At 44.8% G+C, this 27,295-nt stretch overlaps 1 protein-coding gene across 1 annotated transcript in view; it reads right to left on the reverse strand.

The window, feature by feature from the left end:
- Positions 1 to 9,547: 9,547 nt before the first annotated feature.
- Positions 9,548 to 27,295, reverse strand: part of VEGFD (vascular endothelial growth factor D) — a 49,763-nt gene continuing 32,015 nt past the window's right edge. The window contains exons 5-7 of the mRNA XM_066599194.1: positions 18,352 to 18,455; positions 14,504 to 14,678; positions 9,548 to 12,947 (exon numbers count right to left, since the gene is read on the reverse strand). Of these exons, the coding sequence (XP_066455291.1) occupies positions 12,839 to 12,947; positions 14,504 to 14,678; positions 18,352 to 18,455 (388 nt within the window). The 3' untranslated portion in view covers positions 9,548 to 12,838. The remainder of the gene's footprint in view (positions 12,948 to 14,503; positions 14,679 to 18,351; positions 18,456 to 27,295) is intronic.

Genomic DNA, 27,295 nt, shown 5'->3' on the forward strand with positions numbered 1-27,295 from the left:
CCTAGTATGTGTGTCTGTGGCCATATACAACAGGGTTACCGGCTTCACGCGGGTTTATTTCCTGTAACTTTTTGTTTGGGATTCAGGTTAACCCCTAAATTGCCAAACATTTTTTTTTGTTTTTCCATTTTCGTTTTTTTCCTCCCCCCCCTTTTAAAAAATCGTATCTCCTTTATATATCCATCGCCGTCGCTGCATGGGGGCTTGTTTTTTGCGGGGCGAGTTGTACTTTTCAGTGGTTCTATTTAATGTCCCCTATAATGTGCTAAAAATGTTTTAAAAAATTCTAAGTGGGAGAAAACTAAATAAAAATTGATTTGAAAAAAAAAAAAAAATTCTAAGTGGAGTAAAATGAAAAAAAAACAACCCACGACATTCCGCCATCTTTCGGTGCGTCTTGTTTCTACGGCGCACAACTGCAACTAAAATGACCCGATCCCTTTATTCTATGGGTCGGTACGGTTACTACGATGCCAAACGTACAGTTGTTTTTGGCTGCACTACTTGTGTTTTTTTTCAAAGATATTTAATTTTTTTTCAATTATTCTGCCGCCATCTTCTGCGCACAATAGCTTTTTTTAATTTTCCGTCGACGTAGTTGTGCGAGGGCTCGTTTTGTGCCGGACGTCCTGCGGAATCATTTTGGAACACATAGGATTTTTGATCGCTTTTTATTGCATTTTTTTTCTTGGGGCTGAGTGACAAAAAAATGCATTTCTGGCGTTCTTTATTTATTTTATTTTTTTTTTCAGACGACGTTCGCCGTGCGCGGTAAATTATGCACTAATTGGATAGATCCGACTTTTACGGACGCGGCGATACCAAATATGTATTTTTGTTTTATCATTTAGATTCTTTTATTATAAATTTGGCAAAAGGGTTTTTTTTAAGCTTTTATTACTTTTTTTAAAATAATTATTAGTAAAACTTTATTGATCTTATTTTTATTTTCTTTTTTAGTCCCCAGAGGGGACCACAACATGTGATGCTTTCATCGCTCCTGCAGTAGGACGTAATGCTATAGCGTTACATCCTACTGCGATTCCCTCGAGGACGGCTTGATGGTCATTCTGCCATGACAGCCCTGGGGCCTTTCAGAAGGCCCCCCGGCTGCCATGACACCCACACGGCTCACTGCGATCTTATCGCAGGGGGCTGTATGTGAACCCCGAAAGTCGTTTCGGGGGATTTAAATGCCTGACAGCTGCATTTAAAGGCTTAACAGCTCCAATGAGCCGCGTGGCTTGTCAGGGCTGTTGCTGCCGGGTGTCGCCTGTAAGAAACAGCCCCCGATCTCTCTTCATACATAGACCGTCGATACAGGCCGTCAAAAGGCGTATCAGCGGTCACTAAGGGGTTAAACACTTTATTTGTTACTGATTTGCCAGGCAGATAAATCCGGAGGTTTTTGGAAGGTTCAACTAATATTTTCTTTTTATTCCAATTTTTTGTTAATATGTCAAAAATGGTAATTCCTGAAGAGCTGCAACCTGGTCTAAACCCTCCAAAACACCTTATTTACCCATCTGGCAGATTGGTGCGGGCGCTTGGCCGCATGCCATTGTTTTGTCGCGAACGGTAGGCCCTCAAGACCTGAAACCTTCCGAAGTGCCTGATGAAGGCCGGTCTCACAGGAACAGATTTGAATTGTGTATTTCACAACCGCCGTCCGTGCGTATGATACGTGGTAATACACGGGCATTGAAATGCATGGGCTTCGCTCACACTTACCGGTAGGAATTACGCATTTTGTGAGCGGAAGAGAAACCGCAGCATGCTCTATTTTCCTGCGGATTCCGTGTGGATGAGCCCCATTGATCTCTATGGATACGTTACATTCGCAGTGCATACGCCATTACATTGTGTATGGATGTGGATTCGTACGCACGTTGCTAGGAGACCAGATAACAAATGGTATAAAGGATGCAGGACGGAGACCATGCAGGACGGAGTCTCCGGAGCAACACACCCATCCAGACTGTCCGCAATCTTCCCTGATTCTTCTGGGCTCTTCCTCCACAAGAAGTGTTTTTTTATACTACTACTAAAAAAAGTAGTATAAACCCAGCCTAGAGAGCGGCATCCCGTCCGGACGGCTCTCAGCACAAGAGAATGTTACCTGGGCAGTCGAAGGGTGTTTTCAGGGGGTTGGGCTGCTTCGTGCTTAGGCTGGGGTCACACAGGGCGGGTTTGCTGCGGAAATTTCGTCCGGAATTTTGCCACGGCAAATCCGCTTGCGGCCGCTAATCCCAGGATTAGCCAGCCATGTGGACGAGATTTCTCAGAAATTTTGTTCACATGGGACGGCAAATCAGTCGCAGCAAAGCCGGCAGAAACTGGCCGCAGCATGTCCATTTTTTTAAATTCCGCTCCGGCTGCGCTCTCCTCTATGAAAGCGACGGCCGCAGTGGAAAAGCGAGTGGCCAGGCCGCTTCGAAACCGCGGGTTTTGAAGCAGCGCTTTTCCCAGCGGAAATCTCGCGGTTTTTCGCTGCGGCCAAACCGCAAGATTTCCGCTGGGTATCCGGCGTGTGAGAACCCAGCTTTAGAGTGGTTCTTCTGCGTAAATGATACGCTGTCCATACACTGTACATCCCCACGGAACACTGTACACATATGTGGCCGTACGCAATTCGCAGGTCCTCTGCTGCAGATATCCGCAAGCGGAATCCGACCCATTCGGGTGCATTAGGCCAGTTTCACACGGGCAACAAAATCGCACGATTTTCTCACGATGCGACAGTGTCTGCGAATCTCATGTATGTGAAGCCCATGCTTTCCAACGGGTTCCTTCACATGAGCGATGCTTTGTAGCAGGCTGTATTGCGAGAATACTAAATCTCAGTACGCTCTATACAGCCAAGATTTGCTATGTTTTGCAGCCCATGTTTTCCTATGGAGCCTTCCTTTCTGTTGCTTCGCATCGCACAAAAGCGCAGTTTCCATGTGATGCAACTTTTACAGTAAGAAATCTGTAAAAGCCCTAAAATAAGCCCTAGCTGCAAGAAAAACCTAAACAATTCATCACCTAAGAGGCGCTGTCAGCTCGGCCGCACGTCTCCTCTGCATCTCCGGCACACTTGCTTGTAGTTTTCAGTTAGCGCTTCCTGGTTTGGAGGTTCAAAATCTCCGCCTCCAGGTAGCTCTGGCTGTGATTGGTTCTCAAGTGCCACGGCTCTGCCAATCACTGCAGCACTTGATGAACCAATCACAGCCATACAATGTGTGCCCTCCTTTAGCTGGCAGCTCCCATAGAAGCCCATGGGGGCTGCTGCAATAAAATAGAGCATGGTGCGATTTTCCTTCTGCTCACGATTCCCACCCGCAAGTGTGAGCAAATCGGTGAAAGCCCATACATTTCAATGCCGACGTACTATCGTGTATCATCTGCACGGACGGCGGTCGCGGAATCTGCTTGTGTGAGACCGGCCTAAATCTCAAAGGACCTACCGTTCGCAATATATTTGCAAAACAATGGAATATGGCCAAACGACCGGACCAATCAGCACCAAATTTGCCACATGGGTAAATAAGGTTTTTTTGGAAGGTTTTAGACCAGGTTTCAGCTCTCTAGTCAAGACCTCATCATCTGTCATATTTGGCCGCTGATGTCCTTCTATCGCGACCGCAATGTTTTAACGCGGCTAAAAGCGGCCATCTGAGTGAATACATTGCAGTCCGATGCTTCAGATGGTCGCAATGTTCGGCCGCCATAAAACGCTCCTGTGAAAGATATTGCAGATCTGTCATTCAGTTCCAAAAGAAGGACATTTCAGAAGCAAATGGGTCAGAGAGATGTGGGGATGTCACTCCAGTAGGGGGTTGGGTGGTCTATATCTCCCTTCCGACCTTCCATCATACTGCCGGAGAATAACTGGGTGTGTAATACCGCTCCTGGACAGCAGTGGGCGGAATCAGTCCAAGAAACTGCAAAGAAATGAGTTTCCCCCTGTCCCCCAAGCAGACGACCCTTGTTCGTGCGCAAATATGCAGTAAGCGTATTTGCGCATAGGTTCATCTGTTGAAGCCCTTAGGGCGGTTTCAGACGGCCGTATGCGCAACTACACTCACTGCTACAGAGCGTCGTTGCGCATTAACCAGGTTCTTCTTTTTTCGCCGGCTGTTCAAACTCTGCATCATAGTACAGGAATTTGAAAAAATTGCGTGGAGATAGGTCCTGCCCGATCTTTCCCTCACGCGGTTAATACGGGTCATATCTTTTTGCGCAGAGCAAATTGATCTAAATTGCTCTATGCGACACCCAGGGGGCTCCAAGCCTTTTGCTTCACACGGGTGAGGGCGATATCGAGCCGTGATTCACGGACCAATATTACACTTTCCACCATGTAAAATCCCCGTGGATGTGAGATGAGGATGAAGGGATTCCCCAAGCCGCAGCTGAAGGGATTCCCCCAGATTGCTAGTGTGAAGGAGCCCTAAAGTTTCTTTGTTTTTTTGGGTTTTTTTGCGCCCTGGCATTCTTTTCTGCTAAAGTAGCACGCTCTAGGAGTGCTTTGACACTTGCAAGAAAATTGTGTGATTTCAGGCGAATGCGAGAGTGAGTGAAAATGCGAATGATGAAACCACTGATTTTCAATGGTTTTACTCATGCGATGTGGAGTGCAAAAAAATCGCAGCATGTCCCATCTTTCTACATTTTGCTTTTTTTATCTCCATGTTTCCCTATGGAGCGTCTTTTTTATCGCATCGCTAAGTGCGAAATTGCGATTTTCGAGCGATGCTTTTTTATCATTGGAATCTCCTCTTGTCTATCACGAGTACATCGCAAACCGCAGCTTTGTTTTTGCAAGAAAAAGCATCGTTAATGCTCAGACATCCCGTGAGAAAAATTGTGATTTTTTTCCGCAATTGTCGCGTGGCAAAATCGCAATCACCATTCTGAAGGAGCCCTGAGTTTGGTGTTTTTTTCCCCCGTGGACATCCATTGGTTTGTGTAAATAAAATACATTATGTTTCTTTTGGTGTTTTTCACAGAAGATCCGCAGTGCAAATTCCGCCTTAAAACCGCATCATTTTGTGTGGATTTGGAGGCGGTTTATGATGCGGAATTTAGTCTAAAATTCACTCCCTCATTTGAAAAGTTGGAAATCACAACGAAAATCTGGTGCCATTATTGGTATGATTTGAATTCTTCACCGCGTGTCAATTTCCGTAGTGGATTTTTCTGCAGCGTGTGGATGAGATTTCAAAAAATTCATTCACTTTGCTGCTACTGTAAATGCTGTGGATTTTCTGAGTGGAAAGTCTGCAATTGGAGAACGTATGGAAAGTTAGCTATACTCGGCTTTTTTCTCAACTGCCATAGAATTGAATAGAGAGAATTGGGCACAAGTGCTGCTTCAGCCAAGCCAGACTGGGAGTGCGGTGAGCAGCCAAGACGGTGATCACTGTGTCAACACTGCTTTACCTTACCCACCGAAGATGGCAAACAGCTTGGAAAATTAACCCTTGGCCTTGTTTGGTGCTGCCCACGGGGTCAGGCAGGGTAAGATATTGTTTGTCGTCACACCGGCTCATGTACAGGTACAGACCTTTTCCAAGCAAAACAAAATCTAAAAATTCACAGAACTAAACAAAAATGGGGGGGTAGGTGTCCGTGTCGCTGGAGCATGTAGTGTAGTACCTCAGTGCGGATGGTGGAAATGGTGGGAAGTCCCTCTAGGAAGCAGGCATGGATGGTGAAATCAATTTAACACTTTATTGAGATATAAACAGTTCTTTTCTCAGTGGCAGTTACATCATTCACATTACGTTTGCATGAATTAGAACAGAGGAGGCATTATCAGCACACAGACTCCGCCTGCATTATTATAGATTCAGTTAGCTAGTTTGGACTGGAAAGGTGAATTTGTTACTGGCTTGCTTCTTCACTATGATTCTTGCTTCTGTTTCTTCCTATTGAGCTTTAGCCTATCTTTCTCCTCCGCTGACTCTCCAAAATAACCTGGATTTTAGTACTCACACTTTAGATGTTCCACTTCCCACCGCACTGGCTTTGGAGTAAAGATGGTCTCCTTGTTCCTCCCCAGTCTCTATCTCAGGCTCCCGTGAGCTAGACTGGCTAACCCCACCCACTCTCTACCTTTTATACCTTTCTACTCGACCAATCCTAGGCTAAGGGAAAGCTAGCTAACCAATCCCTGAACTAGCTAGGGGGTGATTGGTAGGTATGAGAGCAGATTAGGAGGAATTATGCACTCATGGGGGTGTAGGTTGCAGGAACACTTGAAATTAACCTATCATTGACCATTTAAAGGCACATACCCACAATTAGAATGGAGGAATAGGAACAATAACATCATAACATTTCACACTAAATACATTACCTTAGGACCTGATAGTAGACCAAGAGAGTGCTGGAGTACCCAACTGTGGGGTACTACACTGCCAGCTTTGCATTTACATGGAGCTCTGATATAGAGGCCAGAGGCGACACAAGTGAGCCCTGCTCTTGTACTATTGATGACCTATTCGCGCTCGGGATTCCCTTCAATCACCTAATCCTCTGGCCCACTATCAGCGCTGCGGGGCCGATCATCCGCATCGGTCGTCAGGGGTGGAAGTGTAATAGATGGCTTCACTCCCATTGAAATCAATGGGAGTGATGCCTTCTGTTACACTTCTGGCTCCTCGTTAGAGTAAGAGACAGAAGTGTAACAGATAGGTCATAAATGCTAAAAGCCTGTAAGATTTCTTTAAGATACCTGCAAGTCCCACAGGACATTTGTGGCAGTATATCAGGCATGGCAGTGGCTATATCAGCTGCCTTTAATATCCTAGTTATTGCAGGCCTGTCGTACCTCATATTACACCCTTGTGGCAGTGTTACATTCTGGCACTCTGCAGATGTCAGGAGAATTTACTGGATTCAGCCAGTCTGTATGTTCTCCATGTGAGCTGTGGATATCTGTTCGAGCTGCCGGTAATGGGGAGACATTTATCAGGTCATACTATAACGCCTGCATTCTCTAACTCCCCGCACAGCAGTCCATCCTGCGTACATTGTATCGCTAACACATAGAATATCTTACATTGTTTCTATTCCATTGTAATGATATCATCAATGAGATTTCCAGATGGACTATTACTGCACTGGAGACTTCTGCACATGGCTGTCCGAGGTCTAACAATCCTCTTACTACCAATCAGACACATTCAATAGGCATAGAAATATAAAATCTGCTGCCCATCAGAGCATGCTGGGAGTTGTAGTTAATCAAGATATATAAGAAAGAACTCTGCACTCCGATATGCAATTATCGATGTGAAGGTTTTATTAAACTCGCCATCCGAAATATGTGTAACGTTGGGTCCATTCACATATATGGACCTTATCAAATACAGATGTCGCTGGTAGTCAAATGTCATTAAAAGCTATATACCACTAAGAAAATAACGTAGGTCATCTCTGTGGTGCTAAGGAAGGGGTATGTGTCATCTGTGTGGCATTGAGGGAAGGATATACGTAAATTGTATGGTGCTTAGGAAAGGGTATGTGTCATCTGTATGGCATTGAGGGAAGAACATAGTTCATCCGTATGGCGCTTAGGAAGTAACATGTGTCATCTGTATGGCGCTAAGGAAAGGATATAGGTCATCTGTATGGTGCTATGGAAAGGACATAGGTCATCTGTATGGTGCTAAGGAAAGGACATAGGTCATCTGTATGACGCTAAGGAAAGGACATAGGTCATCTGTATGACGCTAAGGAAAGGACATAGGTCATCTGTATGACGCTAAGAAAAGGACATAGGTCATCTGTATGGCGCTAAGGAAAGGACATAGGTCATCTGTATGACGCTAAGGAAAGGACATAGGTCATCTGTATGACGCTAAGAAAAGGACATAGGTCATCTGTATGACGCTAAGGAAAGGACATAGGTCATCTGTATGACGCTAAGGAAAGGACATAGGTCATCTGTATGATGCTAAGGAAAGGACATAGGTCATCTGTATGGCGCTATGGAAAGGACATAGGTCATCTGTATGGCGTTAAGGAAAGGATATGGGTCATCTGTATGTCGCTAAGGAAAGGACATAGGTCATCTGTATGTCGCTAAGGAAAGGACATAGGTCATCTGTATGTCGCTAAGGAAAGGACATAGGTCATCTGTACAGCGCTAAGGAAAGGACATAGGTCATCTGTACAGTGCTAAGGAAAGGACATAGGTCATCTGTACAGCGCTAAGAAAGGGACATGTATTATCTGTATGGCATTGAGGAAAGGACATAAGTCACCTGTATGGCGCTAAGGAAGGAACATGTGTCATCTGTATGGTGCTAAGGAAAGGACATGTGTCATCTGTATGGTGCTAAGGAAAGGACATGTGTCATCTGTATGGTGCTAAGGAAAGGACATGTGTCATCTGTATGACACTAAAGAAAGGACACAGATTATCTGTATAATCTAAAGAAAGGACAGAAGCTATCTGTGTTGCGCTAGGAACATAACTCATCTGTATGGTGCTGAGAAAGAGGCATAAGTCATCTGTAAGGCGCCATACAGCTTTTCCTTTTCAGAGTTCTTTCTTACATGTACTAGAATGGGACTCGTACTCTATTACCCTGCATACCTCCTAAAAACTCCCTGTACCTCCTCAATACCAGGGTGGTCAGAAGTTGTGTATAGCGAGGTTCTGTAGCAGCTGGATCATACATAATGCATCTGCTGTAATCCCTCATGTCAGACAATCATCAACTGACCCAAAGCCTCTTCTTTCTACTTTAAAAAGAGGTTATACAGCAGCTGAGACTTGTTTAACCCAGAAGCAACAAAAAATGCAGTTGCTTTTTTCCCATAACACAGCGAGAGACGTCATGCTATTGTATAAGGGTACAAATACAAATCTTGGTTGTGCCGCAGGTGGCAAGACGCCTTTACGTCTAGATTCACATATTGCACATATGTGGCGGAATCTGTGCTGCAATTCCACAACAAAGTACAGTATAGTGTCATGGAATGGGGTTTTAGCAAACTCCATGCACTCACAGCGGATTCTTGGCTAGTTGCCAAAGGAGTAAAGGAGTTGTTTAGTTGTAAACTACTGCTGGTCTATCTGCAGAATAGGCCATCAATAGTAGATCCGTGAGAGTCCACCCCTCGGGAGACAAGTCGACCGGGCCAGTGTGTTTGTGCATTGGATTAATTTCTGCAGGAAGCGGACTGCTCTATTCCCACTGCAGTGGCCAGGCTTGGTATTGCAGGCACTGCTCTCTTAAAAGCGAATGGTAACTCTGCCTGTAATACCAAACCTGGCCACTGCAGTGGGAACAGAGCTGTCTACTTCCAGCATCAGCGAAGTGCATGAGCACATCGGCTCAGAGAACTGCTGATCAGAGGGAGTCTTGGGCCATGGACCCTTGCTGATCTACTATTGGTGGCCTATCCTACGGACAGACCATCAATAGTTTACAACTGGACAATCCCTTTAACCTATTAGTGTTCATGGTCGTCATTTGATAACTTTTTTGTGTTTTAATTTTTTAAGTATTTTTTTCATGATTTACAAAACATATTTGACAAAGTCTAAAAAAATAAGCAGTTTTCTCTTGTTTAATAACATATTTTACAATGCAAAACATAAATTTGGAAAGAAAGTAATTTGGGCACTAATGGCCTAATGAAACCACAATATGCAAGTCCTTGTGGAGCTAATTTATGGAACAGAATGTTAACAAAGCGATGGAACGCGTCGTCCGAGGCTCACAATACAGAAGATCCACGAGTGTAGTGAGCTATAAGTGTGTTTATTTGTGTGATATTACAGCAGCTTTACATGTAAAAGTGGTACAATTTCAGCACATTCAGGCCCCACAAGTGATGTCGGAGTCGGAAGGGCTAAACAATTTGAAGCATTTGCAGCCAAACCAGAATAATTAATGTAAAGCTTTAAAATAGTCATAAAAGTAAAAAAATTACAAGAAATCCCATTCATCAGCTCGTCTCATCCCACCGATAATTACACAGCAGGTTCTTGGCAGATATTTCCTTACAGCCTGTCAGACTTCACCATGATGCAGAGCGGTCTCCTTGTACCTCACTCAGAATGGGGGCAAACTTCAGATATCAGTATTTTTTGTTTCTCTTATATGCGACTTTCATTAAAGGGGTTGTCCAAGTTAAAGGGGTTGTCTCGCGAAAGCAAGTGGGGGTATACACTTCTGTATGGCCATATTAATGCACTTTGTAATATACATCGTGCATTAAATATGAGCCATACAGAAGTTATTCACTTACCTGCTCCGTTGCTGGCGTCCTCGTCTCCATGGTGCCGTCTAATTCTGCTGTCTTCTGGCGTTTTTAGACGCGCTTGCGTAGAAGGGTCTTCTGGCTTCTCTTCGGGCCGGCACGAGCGGCATTCTGGCTCCGCCCCCTTCTACGCGTCATCGCGTAGCTTTGCCCCGTCACGTGTGCGGATTCCAGCCAATCAGGAGGCTGGAATCGGCAATGGAACGCACAGAGCCCATGGTGCACCATGGGAGAAGACCCGCGGTGCACCATGGGAGAAAACAGCAGTGCATCCCTGGGAAAGGACCGGCGGCCATCTTGGGGAGAAGATCTTTTAAAGTTCATATTTCGTCGGATCGGTGAGTAGCAAGCGGCTTAAAAACCGCTTTAAATTGCTATTTTATGCCAGGGGGGTGACAGGGGGAATGGGGTAATGTAAAATTTTGATGTTTGCCGCAAGACAACCCCTTTAAGGACACCCCTGTCACCGGGTCCCCCATGCCTTAAAATAAAACATTAGCAGTTAATCACCCCTCCCTGCTCCCTCATTCGTCCTCTGCTGCCGGCTCCTGCTCTCCGAGGTTATGTCACTTTAGATGTTGAGCCAATTTACAACCAAGCTGCAGCAGCCGATGACAGCGCTCAGCGATCGTGGTGGAGTGCCGTCATCGACTGTTCCAGCAGGTTTGAAGGACGTACCTGTAAACAGACAGCAGGGACCATGGCTGGCGGCACGGGACGAACGGGAGCAGGGAGAGGTGAGGAATCATAGATTTTTTTATTAGGGCATGGGGAATGTGGTCACAAGGGTTTCTATAACTCGGACAACCCCTTTAAGGCTGGTTTTAGACAAACGTATAGAGAGGGAGATAACCATCCCCTATGCGGAGCATCGGTCACCTTGAAAAATGCTCGAGTCTCCCATTGACTTTATTTAGATCCCTGCTCACTCTGGGCTTAGGAGTCCGGCGGGCGGCCCTATCAGTGATTGGCAGCTATCTCTGTATTCACAGTCATATGGAGAAGGTTGCTAATCAGTGTTAGGACCGCCCACTGGACTCCTAAGCGCAGAGTGAGCATGAATGTAGATTAAAAAAAAAAAACTAATTGGGGCTCACTCAGACGGGTGCATTGTCACACATAGTACGGTCTGCTAAAAGTCCATTGATTTCGATTGGGCCACTTATACCTGCACTTTTTTCATGTGCATATTACATGTGTGGAAAAAAAGCAGCATATCCTATTTAGGCTAAGTAATGCGCACCAATTTAGGCGATGTGGATTTAACATATGCAGCAAGTATTACACGCGTATGTGCTATGTACTGCATATTACTTGCATGAAAAATATGCGTGTGATACTTAGTGACAATACACCCATGTTGTGAGTCCTAACTAGTCTGTTTTTTCCATTTATATCCCTGCTAAGTCTTTTCCTACAGGAGTCCAGTAGGTGGTTCTACCAGTGTCTGATAGCTTATTTTGGGCTTAGGAGGTCAGTGGGTGGTCCTATAGGTGACTGATAGTTATCTGTGTATGATTGGTTATATAGAAATAGCTGATATCACTGATAGGACCGCCCACTGGACTCCTAACCCCAGAAAGAGCAGAGATATAAATGAATACAATACAAGTTATAATGAGTATTTTCCTATCATCTACATATCAATCTGCTCGGCTCCTCCTGCTCTATAACCTGCAGACCAGACTGCATTTTTTTTAATGTGACGGGTTCACTTTTAAGCTCCAGTTTTCTGATACAGAGCTCCACATCACATGCTTTCCTTCACATGGCCATAAGGCTACATGCTAACATATCACCTGCTTGTAGCTACCACTTGGAGATTCTCACTTCATAGGATTTGCATCATGGGATAGGTCACAAATGTCTGATTGCTGGGTCCCCCTAGTGGTGTATAACAGGTATGATTCTCATTTTAAAAACATGTTGCAACTTTTGATACCTTTGTGTTTCCTCTGCCCTTTACGTACCCTTCCATCACTGTATGAATATGTTACCTTAAAAAATTGAGATCGGCAGTGGGATTTTGATGACAGAAGGTGGATAAGAATCCAATTTCCTATCTTAAGTAATGAAATGGTCCTCCTCATTTTGGTTGTGACCAGCGGTACCTTCATCCAGATATCTTGAGATTGCTTGCTTCATGTACCATCCAATACACATATAGTCTAAGCTTCCCAGACTGACTTTTCTTTGCTTTCAGGCAAAGTGGTAGAGCTGATCAACTCTGCAGCCATTGACCAACTGCAACATCAGCTCAGCCAATCCATCAACCGCTGATTGCACAGAGACTCTATCATTGCTTTGGGTATGGACATGACGTTGGGTGCAGATGAAGTGGTTACACCGATCAGCTAGAGCCATGTGGTCCGAGTTGCGTTGATCATGTACATCCACTACAATAGAAAAACACTGATAAATGTGAATACTTGTAGTATTTCTCTTCATGGTTGTCCAGTTTATTAACAATACGTTGAAGTACAGAATCATCAGTAGATATATGAATGTGCTCTCTCCTGTAAAAGTTCTGAATTGTCTTCACAAGTCCTAATGATCTGAAGACTTCTACTTATGGGTTTTCTCTGCTGTGGTGTGGACAAGGTCCTCTTCTGGAGCAGGGGAACAGTTTTGGACACATTCGTCTACCGCTGGCTTGGAATGGACAATCGTCTTTACAGCTGTGGGACAAAAAGTGATCAGGATATTAGTAATCTAGTAATAGTAATACTCTTTATTGTAGTGGATCTACTCAAAATGAGCCCTAGGAGAAACCAAAGTGGGGAAAGCTAATTTTATTATATAGGGAGATTCAAAAGTCGGGGCAACCCAGAATATTGTCTGAACAAAGAGAGATATAAGTAGGAACAAGTAGAACACTTAGATGGGTGAGGAATACTTTTTGGCATTATGGTGATGCCTGTTTGCCATCTTGGATTCAGCCCAAGAAAGGGGGTTATGCGATACACCACCACCCAGCCCTTGCCCTTCACTCCGCTAACAAAATCAGATTAAGTGCCCCTTTAACTTGAAACTCTCATTCCCGCCTCCAAAACTTCTCCAGAGCAGCACCGATCCTCTGGAACACACTATGCAAAACTATCTCGGCAATCCCTGACACAGAACTTCAGGCAAACTCTAAAAATGCCCCACTTCAGGAAGGCATACCATATTCCCTAAACCAAACCCTCTTTACTTCACCTGATAACATGCTCCCTGTCCTACTGACTGCAACTCCTGCCAGGCGCAATCAACCGCCCCCTGTAGTCATACTGTTTCGGCCAATATAGGCTCAATTTGACCATTGTCTATGTGTGTAGTGTCCCTCACTCTCCACCTCGCCATACTTTACACATCTCCAGCTCTTTTACCTTCTGTATCACCCCATTATTTGTAGTATGTAAGCTCGTTGGAGCAGGACCCTCACCCCTACTGTTTCCATGAATTGATTACTTCTTGTAACTGTAGTTATGTTTCTATTCTCCCTGTTTTGTAAGGGCTATGGAATATGTTGGTCACGGACACAACATAGAACACATAAGTGTTATCATACTGAGAGGGAAACTTCAAGTCACAGCATCACAGAAGAATTTGGGAGTATTTATTTATGACCATGTTTGATACTGTCAAAAATGGAATGAACCTCAGAGCGGGGTTCTTGCATCAGTGGAGAGTATGGAAGGTCTGAAGGAGGTTAAAAGGGGTGTCCTTGGGGAGGGTGCCCAGGGGGGAGTGTGGGGATGCCTGGGGGGTGGGTGGTCAGGGGATGGCACTCAGAAGGGGTACTTTTCCCAATCAATGTGTTTTAAAGACTTGGTAAAAAGTTATACATTGATTTGAAGGAATGCTGCCATCCAATAAGTGGCACCGCAGAGGTATTGTTCCATCTTCCTTATGTGCAGATCTGAAGGAAAGTCCTGTCACCTCCTAGCACCAATGTAGAGATCATAAAACTGCCCCATTCCTTGCCAGTGGACTGATTAGGTATTTACTTCTCTACTCATCTTATCTGGTATTGTTTTAAGTACAAATTAGTTTCCGATTTCTGTGCCTTTTCATGTGTGCACATTTGTGTTTATATACCCCATCCAGATCTGTTCAATTGTGCCTGAGGAAGGATCCTGAGAGGATCTGAAAGCTTGCTATGACATTATGAATTTTTGTTCGCCATTAAAAGGTATCATATCACCAAGATGACTTGGTTTCTCTCAACATTTCGCTCATCAGTCATTCTCACCTGCAGGTTTCTGGATGAAATATCTTCTTCTTTTCACAGCAGCTTTCCAGACTTTCACTACATGCATTGCAGGTGCAGTTCTCCTTATTCAGTACCAAGTTTTCCGGACATTTCAGCTTGCACACACATTCACAATTGTCTTCGAACTCCATGTGTGCGCCACATAGGGCCAACTCTGAGCCAAGAACAATGTGGAATATATTAACCTCTATGTAATACGTACGAATGCAGTATAAACATCAGACAGAATACCGCCTTATGGGCGCTGAGCTTTACCTATAAGACATATTACCGCTGCATTACCTGATAGTAGGACTGTTGTACATACATACAAACATTTCCAAGAGATTAGCCAGCAACTGCTCAGAATTAAAAGGAACCTGTCCTCTGAAGTTTCACCATAACACTATCCAGCATGTTCATTGCACTGCAGACATGTATTTGTCTAAAAACACAAAATAGGAGCCCCCCCCCCCCCCCCCCCAAATTCTTACTTTTATTCTTTGGTGCCCTGTATGTAAATACATGGTCTTGAGTCATGTGGGCGGTACCTGCAGCTCCCCGAATCACTGCACCCGCAGACTAATCACACCCCCCTCTTCTTGACCAACACCTTCCCCGACTCTAGACATCAATGCTTGTCATGCTAATGTCGAAGTGAAGCGATCCGGGGATTATTCCAATTGCTAGATTGGAGTCCGGAAGGAATTTTTTACACTTAAATGGGGAAAATTGGCTTCTACCCTATTGTTTTTTTTTTGCCTTGCTCTGGATCAACATTGAACTGGATGGACATATGTCTTTTTTCGGGATTGCATACTATGATACTTTGATGTTGCACGCATGCGTAGTGAAGTGAGGTGTATACACTTTGATGTCACCATGCTACAATGTGCATGTGCTGGATGATGTGCCGTGCATGCCTCTGCTCGCATTTTCTGAGCATGTGTATACATCTTGAGTTCATGTTGCTTCACTGCACATGCACGAAAAACACACGTACGATTTCAGCGCGACAAGCAGTGATGTCAAGAGCCGAGGGAAGTATAAAACAGAGGAAAAAATGGGAACCGCATGCAAAAGGATCCTATATACAGGTGGAAGACTTACACTTGGGGGAAGGGGTTAATTCTTCAGTAAACCCCTTCCTAGCGGCCCAAAGAACAGCAAGTGCTGTTGAGAAAGGCGCCCGTGTGCACTGAAACGCGTTGTATGACTCTTTATGGATTAAAAGAAACTTTCTTCACTACCAAGACCTCCAACCTTGGATTTCATTGGCATTTGCTGTTCTTTGGGATCCTTTTGAGTGCGGTTCCCCTTTTTCCCTCTGTTTTGTACTTTACTTTACCCATTGTCTATCTGACTGTGGGTTTGCCTGCCGCTGCTCTCCCAATACGGATTTCCTGTGGGATTCAAGGAACCTATTCAAAGCCTACCAGGACCTGAGGTGCGAGCGGGCGGGTCTCTTACGCCAGGTGAGTCCTATGCCATTTTTCTTCGTTCTCATTGAACTTGTCGCACCCTTTACAAGGCGCTGTCCAATTGATACCTGTAAGAGCCAAGGGCGACGATTAAAAGGAGGGGTGCGATGCAGTGACTTGGGGAACTGCAGGTACCGTCAAAATGACTCTACACCAGGTATTTACATACAGGGCACCAAAGAATGTCAAGTAAGGATTTGGGGTGACCTTTAATAGACAAATACATGTGTGTAATGCATTGGACATGCTGGATAGCGCTATAGCGGCAACTCAATGGTGACATTTCTGGTGACAGGCTCCCTTTAAAGAAGAACGGTCAACTTATTGCATTGATATATGCTTGTGTTCCCCGTGAAATAACCATTCTGGAGAGTCTTTTCTTACAATTCCGCATCATACCATTCCTCTGTTATTGATCCTGGAAATGTAACATAAATTAATGACTGTGTGTTACCATTGCCCTTATCAATAGGACAGGTCCATATGCACGTTCACACTGTCCGACCATTGCTGACTGTGCATTGATAAGGTCCATTGATGCAGGAAATATTAACACCCAGTTGTCAATTTACATAAAGAATCAAAGCAGATTTCCCTTATCCGTCATGGCTCCGGGAAGAACGATGAATGGCCAAGTGCTGTCTGTGATTGGCTGAGCGGTATGACCAATCACAGGCAGCGCTCCGCTGTCATTCAATGAATGGCTGAGCTGTGATTGGCTGAGCGTTCAGCCAACCAGACACAGCCCTTTCAGCAGGCGGGGATTTTAAATTCCCGCCTGCTGAAAGAGCTTCAGAGCAGTGCAGGGAGACAAGCAGTTAGACACACTTGAGCCCCACAGCAGCAGAGAGGTGAGTATATTTTTTTACACATACCAGGGATGCTTTTCATGGAAGAGCTTATATTTAAAGCCCTTCCCCGAAAATCACTGCCGGGGTTGCCAGCAGTCTATTGCTTTCAATAGGGCTGCCAGCAACAGCAGTGGCCCCATTGAAAGCAATGGGAGAACATCGTGATCCTCTGCCACAGCTGTGGCAGGGGGTTCTTTGCTCCCTGCAGGGAGTCCCCTTGTCACCGAACACTGTGACAGTGCTGTCACAGGGTTCAGTGATGAGGGGACTCCCCGACGGGAATATTTACACACACCACAGTCCTCTGCGGTGCACGCATCTCCTATCTTTTGCAGGTGCATGTTTGCATGCCTGTAAAACACGGACATGTCAACACATCATAGGAAACTAATGGCTTTAAATAGACACGCGATTTTGTTCGTGCATAAACACGCTCGTCTGAATAAGGCCTTAGGCTAGGAGCACACTGGTGAATTTTGGGGCTGTGGGCTGTATGTGTAATTCCACGGATAGTACATGACCCCTTTATAGCCTATGAGGCTAGACACATGGATGTTTTTCACACAGACCCATGGTCTACGTTAAAAAACTCATGGCATGCCCTATTCCTGTCTGTTTTATGGACAAGAAATAGGACGTACCAATGTTCTGTGTTCTTGTATTTTGGACGGCACACAAACTGGTGTCCATGTGCTTTACAGATGCGAGTTGTGCCAAAGTCTCTTGGGCACAACTCACAGTTATGGCTAGTGGGCACCTAGCCTGAAACTTTATTCCCAAGTGGGGAATTTATTATATGATTTTTCTGGTGTAAAAATTCACAAATTTTGTCACACAACTGTTTTTTTTTATATAATATGCAACTCTTGCTGTGTTTTTTTTAAGTGGGTGGGGTCTGGTGGAAGGGGTGGGGTCTCCATGGACCAGCTGATTTACTATAATTTACACCAGGAACTGGCATAACTGATAGAGCAAATCTACATCAGCTCATAGATTGAACAAGTGAAGATGTGTCAAATTAATTAAGAGGCATGAGAATCTTTTGCGCCTATTATTCCAACGCACCAAAGATTAAGACAAGTGTATGAAATGCCAGCCTTAATAAGTTACCCATATAGAGTTTTGTGACTTTTTTCACCAGCCAGCTCTGCCATAGTCAGAGCTGGCTGTGTTTTACAAAAAAAATGCCACAAACCTCAAAACTGCACTAAGAGTAAAGAAAAATACCACAAAAATTACAATGTTTGCAGTTTCTTTTATATTTCAACATCGTAACAGCCGGACGTAGTTTTTTTTGAAAAATAAAATAAAAATGATGGAAAAAAATGTATCATTATCCCTAAAAACTTCCCCATGCAGATTTCAGGGTTATCCTTATGAGGTCACATTGCAAGGTCTTACAAAGCATTAGAACATAATACAGGGAAGTTATATCATGAAAACAGCAAGGGCAACCAGACAGAAAAGAATCTGTAGAAACATACATGTGGATTGTATCAGCTGGTGAGAACAGTACCTTCCCTTCTTCTGATGAGCGGCGTATCCTTCTCAAGCACACACTCACACTTGGTACTGTTCCACTGGAAACCAGAAGGACAATATCGCTTTTCTTGAAAACAACTGAAAAATAAATCAATAAATAATTATGAGGGGTGCCAGTGTCTGTGTAACCGGGCGGTGGGACATTTGTCTGGGTGACGAGCCAGTGGGACATTTCTCTGTGTGACCAACCAAGTGCAACATCTGTCCAGGTGACCAAAAAAGTGGGACATCTGTTCTGGTGACCAACCAAGTGGGACATCTGTCCTGGTGACCAGCCAAGTGGGACATCTGTCCTGGTGACCAGCCAAGTGGGACATCTGTCCTGGTGACCAACCAAGTGGGATATCTGTCCAGGTGACCAATCAAGTGGGACATCTGTCCTGGTGACCAGCCAAGTGGGACATCTGTCCTGGTGACCAACCAAGTGGGACATCTGTCCTGGTGACCAACCAAGTGGGACATCTGTTCTGGTGACCAACCAAGTGGGACATCTGTCCTGGTGACCAACCAAGTGGGACATCTGTCCGGGTAACCAGTCAAGTGGGACATCTGTCCGGGTAACCAGCCAAGTGAGACATTTGTCCGGGTGACCAGCCAAGTGGGACATCTGTTCAGGTAGGAATCAGAGTTGGGAAGGAAATTTTTTTCCACTAAAATAAAGAAAATGGGCTTCTATCTCATTGAGTTATTTGCCTTTTAACATTGGGGGTAATAGGCTGAATAAGATGGACATAGGTCTTGTTTTCAGCCTTAAATACTATGTTACTATTTTACGTCACCAGCCAGTGAGACATCTGACCGGGAGACCGGTTGGTGGGACATTTATCTTGGAGACCAGTTGTAGGACATTTGTTTAGGAGAGCAGTTGTAGGATATTTATCTGGGAGACCAGTTGTAGGACATTTGTTTGGGGGACTAGTCGGAGGGACATTTGTCCGTGAGACCTGTCAGTAGGACATTTGTCTGGGAGACCAGTCGGAGAGACATTTGTCCCGGTGACAGGTGGTGAGATATTTGTCCAGGCAGATTTATTGATAGACCAATAATTGATACTCAGCTGGTATCCCACATGGCTATATAACCGAATACCAAACAGTCTCTTACAGGATCGTGAGCATCTATAATACAAAATCTGGAACAAGTCCCCCAACTTTACATTCCCTTATATAGTCATTGACAGTTTATATCAATAGTATCCTGGTTTCCAACAGAGGAACCAATGGACCTGCTTGTGTACATAATTACATCACAGTATAGAAATAATGCACACAGTGATGTCACAATATGGAAATAATGCACACAGTGATTTCACAATATGGGACTAATGTAGTTAGTTATGTTACATTATGGAACTAATGCACCCAGTGATGTCACAGAATGAAACTAATGTACCCAGTGATGTCACAGTGTTCGAATAACGCAGACAGTGATATCACAATGTGGAAATAATGCCTAGAATGATGTTACAGTATAGGAATAATGTCCACAGGGATGTCACAAAACAAAAGTAATTTCACAGAACAGAGGCACTAAACATAGTGATGTCACAGCACAAAAATGATAAACACAGCATCATAATACCAGGGTAATGCACATAGTGATGTCATAGTACAGGGATAATTAATACAGTGATAAAGCTGAAAGATAATGCACAGCAGTGAGATCACAGGGCAGAGATAATTCCCTTTTGTTGGCAGTCGGGCCACCTTTGGTCCTTGTGGCTAACTGTAAATGCAACTTCTGAATCTCCTATAGTTATGTCGCTGATAGTACATTTCATAATGCAACCTTATTATAAGCTATTGTAAGGTAGCGGAGGAGCAGCTCCTGGCACATACTGCTATATGATGTGTGATCAGAGTTCATCATGCTGCAGACATGTTTGCTCATATGTAGCACAAATAGGTTGCGCTGAGGCGTGCACAAAAACGCATTCGCCCATGTAAAGAAGCAGCTGCAAGAAGAACCCAGGGTCCAATATGCAAAAAGAGTCAAGAAGCATCATGACGGCGCCCAATGTCCACATAAATCCAGGTTGCCTGAATCAAAGACTTGTGACCATGATGGAGCTATCCCTAAGGGCTCCCACCCACTGGTGTTTTTTTCTCCACTGCGATGCGATTCTAAAGTTAAAGTCTCGCATCGCAGTGCGAGAAAAACGCAGGCAGATATCCCAAAATCGCTGGGATATCGCTGCGACATCGCCAGTCTTTTCAATGGGGCCAGTGGCAGCAGCGCTAGCCCCATTGAAAAGATATGGAGAATGCCGCGGACTTCTGCCACAGCTGTCACAGCTGTGGCAGGAGTTTCCTTCATCCCCGCGGGGACCGCGGGGATGAAGGAATCCTCTGTGACAGCTGTCACAGCTGTGGCAGAAGTCAGCGGCATGCTATCCCATTGCTTTCAATAGGATTGGCACTGCTGCCGATCCCATTGAAAGCTGTGGTTTCTGACAAGCCCCGCAGAATGATTATCGGAGAAGGGCTTGAAATATAAGCCCTTCCCCGATAATCATAAAAAAGTGGTTAAAAAAATAATAAAAAAGTTACTCACCTCTCCTGCTGTCAGCCGCGTCCTCCAGCTGGCTCCCCGGCACTGCTACTGAGCTCTTTCAGCAGACGGGGATTTAAAAATTCCCGCCTACTGAAAGGGCTGTGCAAATTGGCTGAGGCCTCAGCCAATAGCAGCTAGTGCTTAGCTATTGGCTGAGTGCTCAGCCAATGACAGATAGCTCTTAGCTATTCATTCATGAATAGCTAAGATATTGCAGCAGTGCCGATCCCATTGAAAGCAATGGGATAGCATGCCGCTGACTTCTGCCACAGCTGTCACAGCTGTCACAGCTGTGGCAGAAGTCCGCGGGATTCTCCATATCTTTTCAATGGGGCTAGCGCTGCTGCCGCTGGCCCCATTGAAAAGACTGTCACAGCGATATCGCAGCGATTTTCTCGCACTGCTCTGCGAGAGTTTTCACTTACTCTCGCAGCGCAGTAGAGAAAAAAACGCTAGTGGGTGGGAGCCCTAAGGAAGATGCCACCACAAGACACCACCTCTCACAAGTTTGGCTCCGTGTGGCCAGCTTCTGCGACCTGTAAGGCGTCTATCATCCGTTGTCCAAAAACTTTGACCGATCCACCAATTTACACTATTATAGACGACCCCATCGTTCATACCTGTGTCATAAATCTCATCTGAACAGATCCTCCAATGTGCACACAGTGGGGCGGTAACGAGACGCAGTTCATTATCTAAACTTTCCAGTAACATAGTATGTATGGCTGAAAAGAGACATCTGTCCATCCAGTTCAGTCTATTCCCCCCACCCCCATGTTGATCCAGAGGAAGAAAAAAAAACAATCAGGCAGAAGCCAATTTTCCCTATTTAAGCGAAATAATTCATTCACTTTTTCTTATTATGATACTTATTAATGGCTTCCACCGAACTACCGGTACTGCCAGACGTGTCTTTGTGCTCATTTACATGTACATAATAAGCGCATTTTTGCCGCCGTTTGCTTGCGTGGTCGAAATGTGCTTTGCGTGTGAAATAAATAAGCATAAAATCACACTAATTTTATGCACTGCGAATATGTAGGTTTTCCGCGTATGTTGTGTGCATTTATACAAGCCCATTGATTTCAATGGGCTTTTGCGCTGCACAGATACGCATAAGATAGAACATGTTGCATATTTTTTAATGCGGCCATGCGTCTTGTGAAAAAATGCGCACAAGTGAATTGATCCATTGAAATCTATGGGTTCTAATTAGAGATGAGCGAGTATACTCGCTAAAGGCAATTGCTTGAGCGAGCATTGCCTTTAGCGAGTACCTGCCCGCTCGAGACCAAAGGTTCGGGTGCCGGCGGCGGGCAGGGAGCTGCGGGGAGGAGATCTCTCTCCCCCTCTCCCTTCCCCCCCCCCCCCCCCGCTCCCTCCTGCTGACTGCCGCTACTCACCGCTCCCCCGCGCCAGCACCCGAACCTTTGGTCTCAAGTGGGCAGGTACTCGCTAAAGGCAATGCTCGCTCGAGCAATTGCCCTTAGCGAGTATACTCGCTCATCTCTAGTTCTAATCACTACGTATTATGGCAAATACGCCACTATGAACCCGGCCTTGTTGTCAGCACAACTCTTGCATCCAATGAATTCACCTCGCAGACAAGTCTCCGATTATTTACGCCCGGACTTGAGTAATTCTACATTGCAGAAGATCAGAGTAACACAGAACAAGTTAATAGGAACCAGACGGCGCTGAGGATTCATGTTTATCATTCCTTTGTCCTCACTACTCAGGCGTACAGAAAACATACTTCGCTTCGCCGTGCCTCCACGCATTTGTCTGCCCGGGGACAAAATGAGAACAACGTGGAGTCACACCTGACGGGACCCTAACCTCCAGCCTACAGACAGAACTATTTTAACTATTCCTCATATTGAATCAATTTCTATCTCCCTCATAAAACCCTAAACTGGAGCAGAGCAAGAAATACTGGCGCCCCCCGGTGATTGCCGGTACAAACACATGTGTTCAGGAATGCAGACAATAATGTCCCTGCTCTTTTGTCAAGAATTCTTGCTTATTGTGTAAGAACTTTCATTGGACACGCATCGCTCGGCTTCGTTCTGTTACATTCTGCAGACATTTCGGAGATTTCCAAGCACGCCATGGCCATCAGCAGAAGAATTTCTAAAAACTTTGCTAATAAAAGTTTTGCATAATCAAAAGTTGTACAAAACTTTCTTCGCATATTTCTCGCTCGCTCTTGGTTTTTTTTTCCAAGTCTTTCATGTTCGGTATTTTAATGTCTTTCCATGGCAACACTTTTTATTACTATTTTACATCAATACTTGCTCCAAGTCTAAATTCTTAGAGTGCGGTGCTGTTATCTGCGGACAGCATATTGGATGGATCATACATTTCAGATTAGCAGATGAGATTCTTTCTTGACTGTGATTTTTGGATTTATACTTAGTAATGATATTAAAGGGTTTTTCCAGGCAAACACTACTGATAGATGAGCGAGCACACTCGGTAAGGTCAGTTGCTCGAGCGAGCATCGCTCTTCTCTAGGAACTGCCTTCTCGTCCGAGCGTGCTCGGGGAGGCGGCAGGGGGTAGCAGGGGAAGAGAGAGAGAGATATCTGAGCTTACCGAGCGTGCTCGCTCATCTCTACTGATGACCTATCCCAGCCGATCAACTATTGATGACCTATCCTGAGGGTAGGTCATCAATAATATTTACCCAGAAACACTTTCAATCACCTGTCTTCTTCTCAAACCATTAGATCAATGATTCCCAACCAGAGTGGCATTCTGAGGTGCTGTAACACTTGTGGCCATCAGAATTAGCCACATTGGAGATTAATTAGCTGCTGGTCATTAGCACTACAGGAAGTTGGACAAGAGAAAGTGCTGTGGGAAAGCTCCAACCATGACATACAGTCACACTACCTCGCCCGCTGCCATGCGAGAGAGGAGAACTGCCACTCAGGAAACTGCATTTGCATGTCAGATGTCCACAGACTTAGACGCAATTGCAAGAGTGTTAGGCTGTGCTGCTGGGATCAGTTATTCTACGTGGGCTTCCAGAAGTGCAGCCCCACAGTTGATTGAGCTGGCTGGGTGTGGATTTCTCCGTCCAGCCAATCACCACCGGTCTGCTGCTCATATATACCAGCTCCTGTGCAAGAGGCTGCTGGGCTTTCCTCTGTTTGTTCAGTGTGAACTGTGTAAACAGTGTTATGTTCCTTTATGTCTATGCATGTGCCAGACATGAGGTGCGAACAGTCCTGTTCAGGGTGCATGGTGTTTAGTGTTGTATGCAAATTCCTAGCGTGTTGGTGTAAGCTGTGTTCAGTCCTGCTGTGTTTCGTTTGTCATCTAGGTCTAGGTAGGTTCCTACGTTCGCTCCACATGCAGGCTAGTTTCATGTGGAAGTTGTCTTGTTAGAGTAGGGACTCGCGAGACAGCAAGGACTCTTGAAGTGGGCTCGCGGGCTTAAGTATCTTGGCCAAAATACGAACTAATACCTTGTACATCCTATAGTTATTCCATCTGGCTATGTGTGCGGGTATGAGGTGAGTGTTTTCAGCGCTTGTCAGTCATCAGTATATGACTGTCCACAAGTATGGAGTCCAGTTCGCAGTTCTGCAGTTCACTTGAGTTCGCCTGTTGGCAAGTATGATGTCTGTTTCAGAGTTCTACGGTTTCATCTGAGTTTGCCAGTTCGTAAGTATGAATGACGTAACGAAGAGTAAACTTTATTGTGTGGGGTGGGGGAAGAGACTTAGACACAAGTATTGAGGGTGGAGAGAGGATAGAAAAATGTGTGGGTTGCTGAAGCCCTGGATGTGATTATACCGCAACTGGGAGGGATGATAAAGCTCTGGATGTGATTATTCTGTAACCTTTTGTTTTTAGTCATTTTTAGTAAAAATAAAATATTTATCAGGTTGCCCAAGATAAATAATTGTTTTCACGGGTGCCTCAGGGACTAAATTGTTAGGAAACACTGCATTCGATAAACACGTGATTACAAAAACCTTTAAGTCTTGCTCATCTGTGCTGCCTGTAAGATGTGCGTTGAAGAACAGATTATAGCAGCGCTTCTTAACCAGGGTTCTCCAGAACATAGCAGCATCAAGAGAAAATATACAGTAGGGATTGCTAAATGATCTCAGCCTGCTCAAAAGTGCTTGCATGGGGGCTGGTAAAGCAGTCAACAAATATGGCCAGAATATAAGTTATCGAGTGCTTTAACTGCCCCTAAACAAAGCTTATACACGGTGAGAATGCGAGTTGGGCTCACTGGAAGTCGAAACATTTCTTTCCAGGGTTCACCCATGTTAATAAAGCTGAGAATTATTGGTCATTCAGTGATACATTGCTGTACTTCTTTCTTTTTTCCAAATGTGTCTAAGTAAAAATTTATAAGGGTTCCATACTGTGTACACCATCCTACCCAAAGTAATTGGCCACCTGAGCAAGTATCAAAAGTAGTATTTATTTTGTTAACATTTAGTGGGGCCCTTTGGCCCTAATCATATCAGATACTCTCCAAGGCATAGTTTCTACTAAGGTCTGATACACTGCATCTTGTATTTCCCTCCATTCATCCTGCAAATATCTGGCAAGTTCTCTCAAAGAAAATGGATGATCTTTAGATTTCGAGTTTGTCCCAAAGGTGTTCTGTAGGGTTCAGGTCGGGACTCCGGGTGCAGCCAGTCCAACCGTGGAACATCCATATCCTCAAACCACCGTAAAACAGGGCTGGATTTGGGACGAGATGAGTTGTCTTGTTAAAGGAATTGCTGACCATTCCAAGAGTATTGGCACATTGTCAGCAGCACATTATTGTCTAGAATGTCAGGGTACACCTCCGTGTTCATGATTCTTGCCACTACAACCATTGGATTGAGACCATGCTATGTAAACCATCCGCAGACCATAATGGCACCTCCACTGTACCTAACTATTGGCACAACACACTCGGGGAAAAGACGTTCCCCAGGATCCTTCACACCCAGGTACATCCATCTGATGTGAAGATGGAGTAGTGCGAATCGTCACTCCATAGAACATTCTTCCATTGCTCAACTGTCCAATGACGACGCTCCTTCACCATTGTAGACGGGTGGATGCATTGTGCTTCAGGAATGGCTTTTGTGCGACGTCATAACCCGTATATCCAATAGTGTGCAGTTCCCATCACAAACTATGGCTGACATCTCCAAGAGTCTTCATCTTATGTGTCATGGTTTAGGTGATATGAAAAATACATCACCCGACTCCCTGTCACTGTCCTAACAACAGAATAAGTTAGTTTATGCTGCCCTAGACATGTGACAGGTTCTCTTTAAATTGGCATGGAATAGGGTTGCACAATGTACTTAGTAATGCCAAGGAGTTTGTAAAACATTGTAGCTCACAACCATTAAAAACAACTATATATTGCTTGTGTTAACCTTTCCTTCAAACCATGCAGACTACAGAAATGTTTTTGACAAGGCTGTAAGTATGTGAAAGGCTGTTCACAATCTATTGTAGGCTTTTAAGGGGTTGTCCAAGACTTTTACTATTGATCTGTGGGGTCCGCCACTCGGGATCCCCACCGATGAGCTGTTCACTTGCCCGCTGTCAGTGCAGGTAGCACCGCAAGCAGATAGCGCTGTCCATATTTTAGCAGCCTGTTTTGATACTGCAGTATCGGGTCTTTGCAAAGTTGACTGTGCTATCTGCTTCCAGTGCTGTCTGTACTAAGAGCGGACACAAAGATCAGCAGATTGTCAGAGATCCCACCCACCGATCAACTATTGATGACCCATGTCTATGCCTATGTGTGCTACAAAATACACTGACATGCCAAAGGTTATAGGACAGGGACTAATATTGTGTAGGACTCTCTGTAGCCCAGCAAAGTGCAACAACTCAATGTGGCATTGATTCCATAAGTCTGAATGCCTGGAGGAATGTTGAGCCATGCCATCTACAGATAGCCACCGACAGCTCCGTGGTATTTCTAGGTGAAGGATCTTAAGTGCGAATGGACCTCTCCACCACATACCATAAATACTCTCTAGAATGCTACTTAAACCAATTCTGGACAACTTGGGCTTCCTGGCATGGTGCATTATCCTGCTGGAATATCCCATCATTGTGGGGGTACATGAAGTCCATGAAGGGCTACAAATAGGCACCAAGCAGTGAAACGTAGCAGACAAAGGTCAATGATATGTTTAGGTGACCAGTGACTCAACCCATGCTATAAGAACATACCACACAACATTATGGAACCACCACCAGTCAGCTTTGCTAGCAACTGTGGTCCATGGCTTAATGGGCTCTGCACCATACATGAACTCTACCATCAGCCTATAACAATTGGTACTGTAACTCAGCCGACCACGCCACATGTTGCCA

Source organism: Eleutherodactylus coqui, chromosome 4 (assembly GCF_035609145.1).
Source record: "Eleutherodactylus coqui strain aEleCoq1 chromosome 4, aEleCoq1.hap1, whole genome shotgun sequence".
Classification (NCBI taxonomy): Eukaryota; Metazoa; Chordata; class Amphibia; order Anura; family Eleutherodactylidae; genus Eleutherodactylus; species Eleutherodactylus coqui.